Source organism: Abrus precatorius, unplaced genomic scaffold, assembly GCF_003935025.1.
Source record: "Abrus precatorius isolate BTA unplaced genomic scaffold, Abrus_2018 Scaffold7, whole genome shotgun sequence".
Lineage (NCBI taxonomy): Eukaryota > Viridiplantae > Streptophyta > Magnoliopsida > Fabales > Fabaceae > Abrus > Abrus precatorius.
Genome location: NW_020874417.1, coordinates 2,585,586 through 2,601,224, shown reverse-complemented (window position 1 = coordinate 2,601,224; position 15,639 = coordinate 2,585,586). Strand labels below are relative to the sequence as shown.

The following is a 15,639-nucleotide window of genomic DNA, read 5'->3' as shown; positions in this document are numbered from 1 at the left end:
AGAGATGTAACAACTTAGATCACTTTTGACTTCAGTTACTCATTTCCAACTTTTTGAAACATAATAAAGAGAAAAATCCATTGACAAATGGACTGATACACATGTTATGATTAATGCTCATGCATTATCTCTTTTTGGTCTCCTTGGTGCTTTTTCGTTTCTTTGCCCAAAAAAAAGAGGGGAATCATCATATATTCTAGCGTGCCTAAATTTTTTGTTCATATTTTTCCCAAATAGCTAAAACGAAACGTGATTGTGACCATTCACTAACATAGAACATGGACAGAGAGAAGACCAATTTGTGTTTGTCTTTTAAAAGGAACAAATCCAAATTAAACTTCATAAGGATTCTCTCAAGAAATTCTTTTAAAGATCAACGTGTGGAGATTTTCATCTTAATTTTGCTAGAATAAGGATCCAAGGACGGATGAGGAAACAAAGGACACCTCATAATTCAAGGTGGGCATCATTATTGAACACATTGAAAGGCATAGGAAAGCATAACAATTGAAGAAAGCGCCTTCTTTGAAGGCTTCCCATTTGTAGTTCAAGGATGTGTCTTTGTTATTGTAGTGCAAATGAAAGTACATAATTTAAACACTGGAAATTAATTTTTATAATAATTTGAGTAAACACAATAATATTGGAGAGAGAGTAAGAAAGACTTTGCTAGTTTGCAAAAATTTGATTTCTTTTGGATTGAATCCACAAACAGAAAATCCTAATGACAATTTAGTCTTATCATTTATGGCATGCATTTTTCTTCTTGACACTCAGTATATACAACACTAGGCAAAGAGCTATCACACCTCAACATCAAGGGATATCGTTCAAGAAAACAAAGACAAATCAAAGACTAGCTAGCTTCATAGCTAGCCTAATTATAGTTCCCCATCATCCTGAGTGCCAATTCTTGCAGCTCACCCAAGTCATTATCGTATGATATTTTCTTAGAACAAGCTTGAAATGAGAAATCCTCTTTTCTTTGTACATCATGCGTGCTCATACAATCTCTGATTTTGCTATAGTCAATTGAATCAAGCGAGCTCAGAGGAGATATAGGGTTCATGGAAATGGGACAAAATGGATTGAATTGTTGTCCAACAACATTCCCTGACCACTGATTCTCCAAGTTCCTGGACTCCATCAGGTTCTGAGCCAGTTGTGCCTTCATATGGATCAGTTGTGCCTGCAAGCATGCTACCTATTTTAAACCAAAAGACAAAAAACTTTGTTAGAGAAAAGAATCATGAATATGATCAATTAATAATATGACGTAGAAACTTGTTTGTACATTGATAATAAGATAATTGACAAACTATACATGTTTATAGTCAATAAATAATAATATTCTTGGACTAACTCTTGAATATTCGTAGAAGCAAAACCTACCTGCACATCTCAAGTATGAGAAAAAGACAGAAGTGTGGTGGAAAATCCACTTCCTAGTTATAAAACCCCAATTGATTCCGTATTTTCAATACACATATAGAAAGAGAAAAGGAATTTAGCAAGAGAATTTTTTTTTACCATGAGAAGAGTAAATTTAATCATAAAAATATTATAAAAGATTAAAATTAAAAGTATTTGATAATCACATTATTACTTTAAATATTAGTTAATATTTTAATTTTTTTATTTATGATTCAATTTAATAGTTAGATTTATTATTCTCGCTTTTATATTTAAAAGTTTTCTCAATTGAAATATTTTTTCTCTCTCTCGAAAAGTTTCTCACTTTGATATAAGTTTCTCAATTGATATTATTATTCTTACAAGAATTACATAATTAATTGTGAAAACAATTAATATTAATCCTACAATTACATGTAAATTGATTAAGATTAAAATTAAATAATTATTTATGTATAATTATATATACGATAAATATCTGATATATTTGTAAAAAAAATTTACCTATAACTAATACGCCATAGTCAGGAAAAATGGGATAAAAAAAATTTCTGGATTCTGAAAAGAAGTTGATCATGAATGGTTGATTGCAAGTGTTACTTAATTAAGCATAAGCTTCTCCTTTTCACAAATATACACTAATTAGAGAGGGAGAGAGAGTATTGAACTTGTGAGGTAACCGTACCTGTTGCTGTAAGGCAAAAATATGGGAGACACAACCATAAACAGGATCTCTTATACGAGCTTGTGCCTCATAAGTAATTGTTACCACAGCCTCACAACGATGATGAGCTGGTATATGGAAGAGCAACTTGGAAACGTTGCTAGCACCAAACACTTTATGGATGGCTGCAAATTTAGCAGCTCCTTGTTGGGAACAAAAGTAAGGTGCAAAGATGCAGTCAATTGCACACTTTCGTCTGAGGAACTTGCATGCCCCACAAGGAGATCCAGAGCCAGTGGTAGTGGTGCCATTCCCAGTTGAAAAAGCCATAGTCTTATCTAGAGAGTGAAAGAAAGCGTGTTTTGTTGTATAATATTATTATGTGTGAAACTGAAAGAAGTGATTAAAATTTTTAGGCACACGGGTACACTAGGAAGTGGTGCAAATGGTGAAGAAGGGAGAGAGTGAGATATGGAAATGGTTGTGGTTAGGGGAAGTATGAAAAATAAGGGACACAAAGGAAGGGAAGTGTCTTACAAGAAATGTTAATGGCGACATGGGAGGCACATGTGTAGGCTTCTAAGGGGACATTTGTCAATGATAGAGGCTACATCGGACTAGTTTTTCAAATGCCAAGAGCAAAGGGATTAATTAGATACTCTCAACTTTTAAGCTTTTTCACTAAAATTAACCCAAAATTTATAATTTGTAGTTAATAACTTAGTTCAAATTTTCTAATTTATAGTTGAAAGTTAATGTTTTATAATTAGTTGATTAAATTAGAATTGTGTAATAAAGTTAATTATATAATTTTAAAAAATGTTAATCGGATAAATAATTAATAATAGTAAAAATTTATTAAAAAATATTTATAATACTTTTAGAATTTTAATACATTTTTTTATAAAAAAATTTATTTATAGATATTTAAACTCAATTCTAAAATTAGGTTATCAAATTTCATAATTTAAATAGTTAAATATTTATAATAAGAGTTTTAGTGTCTCTAATAATTTTATTTAGTTTAAATAATATTATATTTTTAAAATTACTCTATAAAAAATTAAATATATTTAATAATTAAAATAAAATTAGTTGTTTTGTGTGAATGTGAATTATTTAAATAATAAAAAATAAAATATGGTAATTAAGTTTTATCTAACTAAAAGTTAGGTAAAGTATAATTTTATAAGCTAATTTTTAAAATATAATATTTAAATTTTTTTATTAAACAGTATATATTAATTTATTAAATAAAAAAATTAATTTTTTTATAAAAAAATTGCAATGTTATGTAACCTAATACATTATCAACTGACTTACGTAACTTCGACTGGTAACAAAATTCCTAATATACATCGCTACTTAGCATTAAAAATTGTGAGAGATTCAGGATTATAACATGTGAGCGACTTCGTAAGTTATGTTAAAAAAATATTTGTATTACCAACAGATGTTAGTTAATGATAAATAGTGTGAGTCTTTATATATGTAAAAAAATTTAATACCATATCAAGATATACGATTCAGTCAATTGAATCTCTTTTAAATGTAAATATATTATAAAATTATATTTTATTTATCATACAGATTTTTTTTATAATTATGAAAAACATTATCAGTATATTTTTATGATTTTTTATTATATATCTTTAGATACTCGTTAAAAAAATTGTCGTTCATTTGTGTTAGAGTGTCCTTTTATATGATTAGTTTCAACTTGCAATTTAATGCTCTATTTTTTTTTCTGTTAAACTCTTATATTTTAACATTCATTCTTTATATTTATTTTATCAATTTTTTTACATCTTATATATTTTATTCTTGGTTCTGTTCTGTCTTCTATACACTTAAAAAATGAGTATCACCAAATAATTTTTTTATTGGTGTGCCTCTTTGCATTATTATAAGGTTAGTTGAATTTATTGACTAATGAGTTGATTGATTGTTTAAACAGTAGGATATTGACATTAATTTTAGGTTAAATTTTTATTTATTCTAATTACTATATTATAAATATAATATGTTTTAAAATAAAAAATTACTAATTTGATATATTTAAATTTATTTTTATTGTGTAAATCAATGAAAGGAACACAAAATAATATAGATAACATTGTTTCAGTTAAAATAAATTAAAAAATAAAAATATTTTTATTTTCTTTGAAATTTAAGTTTTAAGTTTATTTTTTTCGCTTCTTTTCTGTAAATAAATGACATTGACAAATCTATTTTTTTATTACTAATTGCGGGTTTATTTTCCACCGAACGCCGCACCTAGGGACTGCAAGTCTTTGTCGCTTTCTGACGCTGCCACCTGCCGGTAAAGTCAACCGACAGCTTCCTACTGACTTACTGCCCATCCAGTATTTGTTTGTGTTCTTGTCTGTTAAAGATAACATTTTGAAAGTAAAGAAGTAGAAAAATGTTAATAGAGGGGATTATTTTAAGTAATTTAAAAAAGTAAACTTTACTTAAAATATTTATTATATTAAATATAATAAAACTATTATTTTTAAGTACTTAAAATTATCTTAATTACCGATTTAATAAAATTGATAAAAATATTAATTCTATAATAATATAAAATTTTATGTTATTATTTTAAGAGAATAAGAGTAAATAATTTGAAGTATTTTTCATCTTTTTAACTCTGATTCATTAAAAAAATGTTTATTTAAATTTGTTATCGAGTTAAATAAACAAGACTTTAAAGTTAAGTTTTAATATTTAAATGAACTGAGTTTAAGTTAGTTAAACTTCAAGTTAATAGTTCATAAATACTAATATGTGTGCATGTATATATACTTAAATAATTATAACTTTATTTATTATATTTTTCAAATTTTTAATTTTTAATATATTTTTAGTTAAAATGTACTTTAATTTTTTAACTAATACCCTTGAAAAAATCCCACTATAAAATATGGACAAATAATCGAAATTATCATTTTTGTCTTCACATGATTCTTTTTTCTTCTTCAGTTATCTTTTCAAATTAAGAGATTTTTATAAAGCCTAAGATAAAGCAAACAAATTTGGCAAATTAATTTCGAAAAATAGATCTCATAATCAGTTAATTTTTAATAAGTTATAATATTTAGTATGAACTTATAATAAACTTCATACAAAATATTATAAGTTCAGTTAGAAAAAAATCAACACCTCAAACTAACTATTTAATTTTTAATGTTCTATCTAATATAATTTCAATACCTTTAATATAATCCAACAGTATTGGCGCAAACAGTAAAAAAATAATTTTATATATTTCTATTTACTTAAAATGTAGTCTTTACATCTAATGGTAACATTATTTTAAAATCAAATGATGAGGGCAAGAAACTAGGCTCGTTATGCTGCGTCATTTCTTCGTTTCAGCGTTGTACCCCCAATTATGCTTGAAAGAGGCGATCCCTAGAAGAAAAGAAACGTGAAACGACCCGTTTTCTGCTTAAACAAAAGTTTGTTCACAAATGGAACAATATATTAAGGACTACATTAATTATGTTTATTACAAATATTATCAACATATATTTCATTACGATTTTAAATAAGAGATAATTTATTTATTAATTATTTAATAAATATTTTTATGACATTCCTGAATAATATTTTATAATTAAAAATAAAACATTATCATTAGTCTTTAATTTTAATCTTAAGTATTTTTTAATAAAATATATTTTTTAAATGATAAATGTATATACGCAGAATCAGTATTGACATTGACAAAGCTTCATTATTAATTATTAACTGCATCAGGGTTATGAGGGCTCTCCTTACTCTCTGGCTTTAAAAATATGATAACTACAAAATAAATTTGTCTTGGAAAAAAATTCTCTTGATGTGTAATTAAAAGAATATAATGACCTTTTTCATATTTAAATTATTGTTGCAAAATTTTTAAATATAAAGACAAAATTGAATTGATTTTTTTTCGTTGAAGTTTTTAACGAAACGTTTTCTTTAAAATATTTATATTATAAGATTTGTTAAAGTGAGTAAATTAACTTAAACATGCATCAGATCTATTATGGCATGAACCAAAAACTATAAAAGAGGAATGAATAATAAGAGTAAATGGATTGCTTTTCTTCATGGTAGAGGCATAGGTAAAGATATACGAGGAAGCAACGTGACAAAACTTATCATCTATGCCAAACAAAGAATGTCAAAGCTAGAAAGCTTGGAACCACCACCTTTAACAACTAATACATTTTGCCGCCAAAACTCTGTTTTTCGCTTCTCTTCACGTTCATCATTTCCCATTCATTCTCGCTGTTGTTGAATGAAGAGTATTGTCTCTCACAAATGGGAGCTCACAAAAGTATCCATGCAGGAAAAGGTCTAATTTCACTTATAACTTGTTATTATATTATTTGATTTTTTTTAATATATAAGAAGTCTTTATGAAAATTACATTATTTAATATGTTCAAAATCACACGATAATATTAAATATTATAATTTATTAATTTCTTTTGTGCATAACAGCAAAGCTGGACATTGGAGTTAATTTCATTCAAAAGTTATGTAGTTATTACATGCTCTCCCCTCTCAGGTTTCTAACTATTCTAGGCTTCAAAACCTAAGCTGAGAATGTTTTGGTTGAGTAATTCTCCGATGATGTTTTTTTCATGTACTCCAACAGCATATGTAGTAGCCCGTTTTCTCTGGCTAGTGGCAGGTACACAATTTGCCAATTTGGTTTGATTTCTATGTTTTTTCTTCGCAGTAAATCAAATTGATTTCTATATATATATATAACCAAGTATTTCGATTTCGTTCATTGATCAAATGCAGCCTTCGCTTGAAGCACCCTGACCTAGTTAGAAACAGTGATATGCTTGATGTATCGTGGCAAAAGGGGTTACATGATTCAAATCTCTTGATAGCTTATAGGTACCCTAGACCTCTATATCATGGTCACCAGTCTCTTACTATTCAGGTTTGTTCGTACTGTTACATTCTGGCTCTAACTTGATTGTAAATTCATGTTAGAAATCAAGGAACTTATTGCATTGTGATGTTTTCTTTCCCTTCCTTTTGCAGCATTCAGTTTCACCCGAGGTTAGTATCCATGGAATTCCAATTAACAATTTCTCCCATACCGCAAGTCAAGGTGTAAAATTGTCAAAGTTGTCAATTGGGATGAATATGAATGAGCCTTCTTCTAGCTCTAGTTGGAGAAACACAACAGGTGTATACTTTAAGGTTGGTGGAGTTAATGTTGGTTTCTTCAATTCTTACCCTGCATTTCATTGTGCATTTAAATTTAAATTTCACTACCTTTCTCTAGTGTAGAGATTCTTGTCATCTTTGTTGGGTAAAGAAATAACGCTATTGATTTTGCAGCATATTCACTTCATAAATGATGGAGGTCGCTCTATAAGCAGAGATGTGGATGGTTTTCCACTGACTTGCAGGTTGATGAAATTTATGTGATTCAGTCCTTATCAGACAACCTGTTTGAATTGAATAATTTTGACTTACTATGTATTTTTTAAATTCTACGTAGTGGAGATCCATTTGATAATATGATAGTGATTAATCAAGAATCTAGATTTGAAGAAGCAAATGATCGCGGTTTCACCCACGTAAGTATTCTTCATTAGTAATAAAGGAGTGAGAAATTCAAGATGCAAACTTAAAACCATAATTTATGTGCAAGTCATATTCCATTTATTAACTACTAGCGTATATATATATTCAGTATAGTTTCCAAATGGAACAAGGGATTCCACTTCCACCAAACTTGGTAACCTTCAATCGGTTTAAATTTTTTGCTTCCAGAGGATTCAAACTTGGGCCTGCTTTTTTCTCCTCATGGTGAGTTATGCTTCCTCCTTCAGTGGTTATCATGCATTACTGCCTTTGCCACAGGGGCATATATAGCTCAAGCATAAGGGAAAATCCATGTTTCTATGCTTGTATTTGCTACATCAGTGTTCCAATCTTATCTGGCAGGTTGACTGGTGGTTCAATTGTGGGATCCATTGCTCCATATCAAGCATTTGCAATCGGTGGTCCTAGTAGTGTACGAGGCTATGGTGAAGGTGCAGTTGGTTCTGGACAATCATGTGTGGTATCTAACAGTGAATTGGCAATTCCATTGGTACAATGCTCATTACTTTGCATGTCTCACAAACTATGTTATACTAATACCAACTTAAAATTATGAATGCTCCTTTATTGAGGTTCTAATTTATTGGTATTTATCTAATAAATGTTGTTTAACTTCTCTTTTCTCAAGTTAGATTCTTGTTATACCAGTTACTATACTTCCAAGTTCAAGAAATCATGGCCTCCTTTTGGGGTCTTGTAAGTGTGAGATCATAATTTGATTTTCTCGTGTATCATTTCAGAAAAGCTTGCAAACTTTAATTAAATCTCTTTGCTCTAAGTTTTACCGTAGGTGACTAGGAAGTAAGGTTTTCATTTCATAGCAAGAAAGTTAGATAATTAAAAAGCATCTTCTTGTCAAGAACAAAATGTCTACTGTTCCTCATAAAACTCCTAGCACTTAGATCTTTCTGGCTATTGGCATTATGACATAATTTACTGATCAAAATATCCATACACAACACATTCACCGTGACTCATCTATGACATTTATGATTCTACCATTATTGTAACCAATCACCTTTTTTACTCTAATTGCAGAACAAGAAACTGACTGGTGTTATCTTCCTGGACTGTGGATCTGACCTGAGGAGCAGTAGTAGGGTTCCTGGTGAGTTTCATTCAACCACCTAAGAAATCTAGTCACAAGTTTATCTCTGAGGCAGTTTTTTCCTAACTTAATAGGCAGTGTAGAGTATAACTATTTTTTTGTTATGTGCTAAATTGTAGTTATATCATAGTAGTTTGCTTTAATTTTTTCATCCAATGAGAATTGCAGGAAATCCAGGACTGAGACAGGGTAAACCAGGAACTGGGTTTGGAATTGGGTATGGCATTCGGTTCAATACCCAATTGGCTCAAATAAAAATTGATTATGCCATTAATGCATTTCAACAAAGAACTGCTTATTTCGAAATAAGCAATACGATTCTATGAATGTAAATATGGCCTAGTGTTGCCAAATTCCCTCACCCTGCCTTCTCCACTCTTTACTTTGGTTATAACAAGCTGAATATTACAAAAACAATTAAAACTGTGACTTTCGAAGTGATTTTTTGCTGGTTCTCCATAACCGTGTATAGGATTCTTTGCCCATTACAAAAACCATTGTTTCACCATTGAGGAATGTCCCATCAATACCTTGTGATATCCTTATTCATCCATATGATATAAATAATGTAACTATAAAAGACCAATGTTATTGTTGAAGACTAGTCTATACGACTAGGAAACTTAGAAGGTTGGGTTGAGTGATTATCATAAACACGTTATTCACCACGGAGGAAACATGATTGCGTGACCAAAAGTATTCACATGCTATTTGCTATGTGAATGGGAGGATCTGCAAGCTAATTTGGTGTTGATCAAGTTCAGAAGAAGAACCATGTCATAATCCTAACACAAGAGAAAAACTAATTTCAATCACTGTTCTAACATTTTTCAAATATATTATCATTTATTATATCGATATGAAATTTGTCCAACTATAACGTGAGGTGTTTACTACTTATAAATTAAAAATGATCTTATCAAAGTTCTTAAATCACAATTTTCGAGAATATAAATTTATTAGAGTAATGTTATGCATTTAGAATAAACTTATTTAGCATATTTTATATAAAAAAATATTTTTATTGTATCATTTATCTTACCCCCACACTTCTCTCTTTAATCTTTCATCTCTTTTATAAATTATAAAAAAATCACAAAATTATTATATGTATAACATTACTAATTTTATTACCAAGAGTACATCTAAAAGAGTTTATAAATAACTTATAAAAATAATTTATGAATCTCATATATTTTATTTATTTATTTATTTTAATAAATTTGTACTTAAATTTATAGTAAAAAATTATTATATAAAAGATTTATTAAATAAATATTTAATTAAACTACGTATCAAAACACACTTAAAAAATTGCCATTCACCTTTTGGCTTTTGTATAATTTAGAAGGATAAGATGACCATAGTAGAAATAAAAAATAAAGAAAAAGGTATTTTATTTATTTAATTAAAATAAAAATGTGAATAGTTTTCCAAATGTTGGAAAAGTCAATGAAGGGAAGGCCATAATTTCATCACAAAACGGATTTCAATCCCTTAAATGTGCTGTGTTGTAATTGCTAGTTAAAAAGTTAAGAGAATAAATTTAAACAATTTTATAATTTATAATATACTTCTATAAATATTATTAATAATTATTATTATTTCAAAGCAATTTTCAAAAGAAGACTAGTTCGGCGACCCTAACTAAAGAACAAGATGCACCTCTTCCTTTTTCTAAGCTTGGGATTGAAAAAAGTGATAGAACGTTACGATGGTGTATAGAGCTTGAAGAGTGGGCCCAGTGATAGCTTTATCCATCTTTTACATTCTTAATTAATAACCGTATGAGAGTATGAGTAATTTGTAGTGTTACACTCGCACCATATATAAACCTCTGATCACTCTTCTCTCTTTCTCTGCTTCACGTCAAGTTTTAAACACAAAGGTTCGCGTGCCTTCTCGAATCTTCTTCTTTCTCTGCTTTTAATCTTCAGATCTGATTTTTCTTTATTTGTTTTTCTTATCTTCTTCGTTTAATTTAATTAATCGTCGATTTTTATTTCTATTTTTAATTTTTTGGCTAGCAAACGCGATCGAGAACTCGCGAAACGGGTGTAGAATCTGTGATCTGGTGAGCCATGAATGCCAGAAGGTTAGTGTCGATTAATTAATGTCCTCTTCTATTAATCTAGTCTTTCATGTTCTCGAAACTAGTGTCGGTTGTTATCACTCGATTCGATTATGCTAGGAAATAGTTGTTTGTTGCTTCAGATCCGTGGAGGATTTGGATTTTCTATCTATTGATGACTTGGAATCGCTTTATAAGTGTGATTTATTTGTCGGTGAATAGAATTTGCTGTTCCAAGGCTTTGGTTTTTTTTTTTTTTCTTTTTTTCATTTTCGAATTATTCTTGTTTTTGTGAAAATGGTGGTGTGTTGAAGGAGGTTTGCGGACTTGTGAATTGTAGATACGTTTAGTCTCAGTGCTTTTATTGATCTCAAATTTCACTGCTCAATGATCCCTTGCACCTTCCAACTGGAATAAGAATAGATTTGATCGTGTGATGAGTGAGGACTGAGTTATCACTGGCATGTGTATTCCGATAACAAATGTAAGGAGAGATGTTTTATTACTGGACGAGGTCAAATTTTATTGATCTCAATTACTTCCTTGAATGAGTCATCAATGCCACATTGCTATGCAATATTTTATTTTTGTTATTTTAAGTTTTAACCCTTCGCTTTTTTATTGTCTATCTGTGTCATTCAAATGCATTGGAGTCTTTGAGTGGACATTTTGATATAGTTGCTTCTCTGAATGTGAGGGAAAACTTACTAAATTGAGTGTGTGCACCAGTGGTGGACTTGGGTACATGTCTTACACCTGTGCACTCAGTTTCAAGAAAAATACTAGCATAGATTAACATATTTGTTGCCATGGAGGCCAATAACGACAATATGGATGGTTTATGCTCACAGGGAAACAAGTTTATGCATGTACTGTATTCAAAGGGCTATGTTGAAATTGTTGTTGGATGAGTGTGTAACATAATAAAAAATGGCATTTTATTGTTTAGTAAATATAGAGCTACCTGACATAGATTTGTAAGGTTTTGCTGCCCAGGATACAGATGAAAAAAGATTTTATGCTTAAATCCAAAGCTTCGTTGCTCTCCCTGTTTGATGGAAAATGTGCTCTGCTGCGCTAGTTCTGTTTTTATTTGATCAGTTGTTATGGCCTATGTGGTTTCTGTTTATAATTTTATTATTTAGAAATGCTTAAATGCATGTATCTTTTGCCCCTGATATTAGAAATTCTGAGAAGCTGGTTCTTTTCCCCCTAACGGTTTAATTTTTCTATCTTGACATTTTATGCACTTATTGGAATTTCAAATAACTCTAATAAGTCTAAAACTGTTAAAATGTCTAGAAATGAAATTATCTTGCTTGTGTTTATTATCTGACTATTTGGCTCCTATTATTTTATATATAGATTGATATTTTTTCTCTTTCAGAGACAACCGCAACAACCGAGTTGCTCTTTTTGATGGTATTGAGGAGGGTGGCATCAGAGCATCATCTCTTTACTCCTCAACTTCTTCCCATGAAATTGATGAACATGACAATGAACAAGCATTGGATGGATTGCAAGATAGAGTCAATCTGCTGAAAAGAGTAAGCTTAATATGTCATGCAACATGACCTAGATTCCCAGTTATGTCTTCTTCTGTACAAATAATTGAGGCACCTTATAATTGTTTCTTCATTCTGTTTCAACTATTTGTAAACATCTTCATGTTTTTAATCAAATTTTTCTCTTAATGTCATGTTATCTTTCTGTTGGGAAATGAAAGGTAAATTATACTGCAGGAATTGCAACCTTCTGGAGTTTGAAATTGGAACTGTTTTGTACATGCATGATGCATTGAAGCATAGAAGTGTTTCCTTTTTCCTTTGCTTTGAGAAATTTTAATCTCATGCTTTGTTATTGCCCTCCAACTTCTTCACTGTTGACTAAAATTATTTATATAATTTCCTTCTCTTATGGTGTAGTTTGTGCTGTTCACTTTGTCGAGTATTGTAATTATATAATATCTATTTGATTCTTGATACCCTATATATGTGTGTTTGAAGACATTGAATGCATGTAATATCATTTAAAGATGAGTGGGTCGTTTTGTGATGCTCTAAAATCTTTTGTTTTATCAACTATAATTTAAGTTTTAATGGGTGTGATTGCAACAGTTGTCAGGTGATATAAATGAGGAAGTGGATAGTCATAACCGCATGCTGGATCGAATGGTGTGTACTGTCTATCGCTAGTATTTGCACTTGCTCTGCTAGTTCTTATTCTGCTTTAATGATAATCTGTTGGTAATTAAATAGGGAAATGATATGGATTCTTCAAGAGGAGTCCTCTCAGGCACCATGGATAAATTCAAAATGGTATGTAGACTTTAATCAGTATGCCCTTTTAAGGAGTGTGCTCATTTACTTTGTCATTTTTCTATGTATTTGTTGTCTTCGGTTTTCCTCTTTTGTTTGGGAGAATGACAATAGATGAGGGTTGGGGTAGAGTGGTGTCTTCCATCTCAGGATCAAATATTTATTTTTCCTTGTCTTTTTTTATGATCTCGTGTCATCTTTCAGGTCTTTGAGACAAAATCCAGCCGAAGAATGTTTTCACTTGTAGCATCCTTTGTTGTGATTTTTCTTATAATATACTATCTGACTAGGTAATTGGTCTTCTACGCAACTGTCAGCTTTATTTTAGATTTGGAAGGAGGCTACTTGCTCTATTCCTGTAATTAGTGTTATTACTTATAAGATGTTCCTCTATGTTTGTATAAAGATTTTGACATTTCATTTAATCCAACGAGTAATGTCCATAATCCAGTTTGTGTACATTTTCTCATTCCCTTTGATTTAGGTTATGTATGCTTCATCTATACTTTAGATGCTTCAATCCGTACTTTATGTCAACATTCATATTTTGATGGTGGTTGTCAAAAGAGGAGCTGGAAATTGGAAGCTTCGATCCGTACTTAATGACATTGGTCTTACCATGAATTAGACACTTGTTCGGCTATGCTTTAGTCTCAACCTAATAAACGTTTACTCTCAATTTATTTTTTGGTCAGAATTTAGTCTCATTTCATGTGTGTTTGGGTAGGAGAATTTCTATTTAGGTTGGGCTGCGAGAATTCTGACATTTAAGCCCAACTAAAACTGGATTTGATCCAACAATTCGGCTTTTCCCCGAAAATTTGAAATGTCGCATGACACCTTTTGGAAGCCAAAGATCCTGACCTGAAACATTTTCTCATTTTAAAAATTTTTAAATATAGAAATACAATTTAATACTGATCTAATTTAACCTGATGCATGGTTAGATGAAAAAAAAAGAAGCAATATAACTCCTAAATTGATGGAGTGGGATTTCTTAAACAGTTTAATTTTAATACACTATTATTGTATAAAATTTTATATTGTCAACAAATTAAAATATACTAGATACAATTTTTATCTTAGCTATTATAGGAATCAATGATTTTTTCTGATATAATAATTTATTATTAGATTATATTTTATACACTATTATATTCAAATTAAATCATTTTTAAAAAGTTTAATTTTAGCACTAATTTTACAATATCAATTAATTAGAATTTAATCCAAAATTTGACATTTGATAAAATTTTGCTAATACGGAATTTATATACCCAATCTAAGAGGTTGAAATGGCAGCAGTCGAAATACTACAGCCTCCTTGCCGAACCGTTTAAAAATTGTTCATAGACAAGATTTTGAACAATGAGGCCGAAATGTTGACTTGACACCAGTCCAATAATCCTTACCCTTGGCGAGCCTTTAAAGTTGCTCATTGACTGTCTTTGACTAAGAAAATAAAAATGATGTTCTCAGTGACTTTATTTAAATAATGAAGCTCAGAGTCAAAGATTGAATTTGGAGCGGTCAAACACTATCACACGCTTTGACTTTAGTAATTATTATTATTATTTAATAGGTCAATTTATTAGGCTTTTAAAAAACACTGACTTTACCTATTTAGTAAATAAATATAATTTAAACTTATAGTAATGCCATAGGCTCAATGAATAACTTAATCTATTTTCAACCTTAGATTGGTACAAAGAAAGATGGAAACAGGTAGTTAAAGAAGGGTAAAGTAATAATTTGGCAAAAAATAATGGTATATCATTTAGTATATATATATATTTTAAAGAAAATGAAGTTTAATTCCAGATCATACAAGTTTTTTCTTTTTTTATATATATAAAATGATATATCTATCATCAAATACATAGATTAATTGAAGAAAGTTATTTTAATTTAACATGTGATTTTGAATTTAAATTTTAATAAATATAATCATATTAAATACTTAGAAAGATAATTTTGTTGTTAAAATTAATTATTATGAAAAAATAAACATAATTATATTTATTCCATTAAGTTCTATTAGTATTTCCTAACAAATCAAATTGTCTTCCGATTCATCACTAAACGTATCGTACTATCGCATGTAAACTTTATTATATTCTATCATATTTCATAATATTAATATTATACTCAACATAAATAATCCGAACACATCCTTAACCATGTCCCCTTCCTTAGCCGAACGATATATTAAGATTGTCATAATGGGGTCTGTACTGGAGGTTTGAGGATGATTCCTTGTTTTTTCTTTTCGTCTTATCGATGGTCAAGAACAAGAGTCGCATGGTCTTTGGCCAAATCCATTCAACGTTCACGGTGCCAGCTAGACTTGCATTGCTTTTAAATTTTTATGCCAAGTTACGTCATTTGGTATGGGTACAGTGGTACTGGTATACTAACCCAAGCACTCACATCTTTTT

General features: G+C 29.7%; 3 protein-coding genes across 3 annotated transcripts; 2 read left to right on the top strand and 1 right to left on the bottom strand.

Moving 5' to 3' along the window:
* Positions 1-877: 877 nt before the first annotated feature.
* LOC113873901 (LOB domain-containing protein 16-like) lies at positions 878-2,407 on the bottom strand. Its single transcript, XM_027512268.1, has 2 exons — positions 2,099-2,407; positions 878-1,204 (listed from the first exon to the last, which is right to left on the bottom strand). The coding sequence occupies exons 1-2, from the start codon at positions 2,405-2,407 to the stop codon at positions 878-880; spliced, it is 636 nt and encodes a 211-aa protein (XP_027368069.1).
* Positions 2,408-6,391: 3,984 nt separating this feature from the next.
* On the top strand, positions 6,392-9,138 carry LOC113873900 (outer envelope protein 80, chloroplastic-like). Its single transcript, XM_027512267.1, has 11 exons — positions 6,392-6,425; positions 6,574-6,640; positions 6,731-6,766; positions 6,883-7,027; positions 7,132-7,293; positions 7,435-7,505; positions 7,598-7,676; positions 7,793-7,908; positions 8,047-8,194; positions 8,743-8,812; positions 8,981-9,138. The coding sequence occupies exons 1-11, from the start codon at positions 6,392-6,394 to the stop codon at positions 9,136-9,138; spliced, it is 1,086 nt and encodes a 361-aa protein (XP_027368068.1).
* A 1,359-nt stretch (positions 9,139-10,497) lies between these two features.
* Positions 10,498-13,668, top strand: LOC113872982 (bet1-like SNARE 1-1). The gene is made up of 6 exons (XM_027510905.1): positions 10,498-10,700; positions 10,840-10,907; positions 12,271-12,430; positions 13,001-13,057; positions 13,142-13,201; positions 13,406-13,668. The coding sequence occupies exons 2-6, from the start codon at positions 10,894-10,896 to the stop codon at positions 13,493-13,495; spliced, it is 381 nt and encodes a 126-aa protein (XP_027366706.1). The 5' UTR covers positions 10,498-10,700; positions 10,840-10,893; the 3' UTR covers positions 13,496-13,668.
* The last annotated feature ends 1,971 nt before the right edge of the window (positions 13,669-15,639 follow it).

Excerpts from the sequence above, each read along its gene's own strand:
- LOC113873901 (XM_027512268.1), bottom strand. The coding sequence starts at position 2,407 with ATGGCTTTTTCAACTGGGAATGGCACCACTACCACTGGCTCTGGATCT. Across the intron at positions 1,205-2,098 it reads TTTTTGCCTTACAGCAACAG|GTAGCATGCTTGCAGGCACA; the intron begins GTACGGTTACCT and ends GGTTTAAAATAG.
- LOC113873900 (XM_027512267.1), top strand. The coding sequence starts at position 6,392 with ATGGGAGCTCACAAAAGTATCCATGCAGGAAAAG. Across the intron at positions 7,028-7,131 it reads ACCAGTCTCTTACTATTCAG|CATTCAGTTTCACCCGAGGT; the intron begins GTTTGTTCGTAC and ends TTCCTTTTGCAG. Across the intron at positions 8,195-8,742 it reads GTGAATTGGCAATTCCATTG|AACAAGAAACTGACTGGTGT; the intron begins GTACAATGCTCA and ends CTCTAATTGCAG.
- LOC113872982 (XM_027510905.1), top strand. Across the intron at positions 12,431-13,000 it reads GAGTCAATCTGCTGAAAAGA|TTGTCAGGTGATATAAATGA; the intron begins GTAAGCTTAATA and ends TGATTGCAACAG. Across the intron at positions 13,058-13,141 it reads ACCGCATGCTGGATCGAATG|GGAAATGATATGGATTCTTC; the intron begins GTGTGTACTGTC and ends GTAATTAAATAG.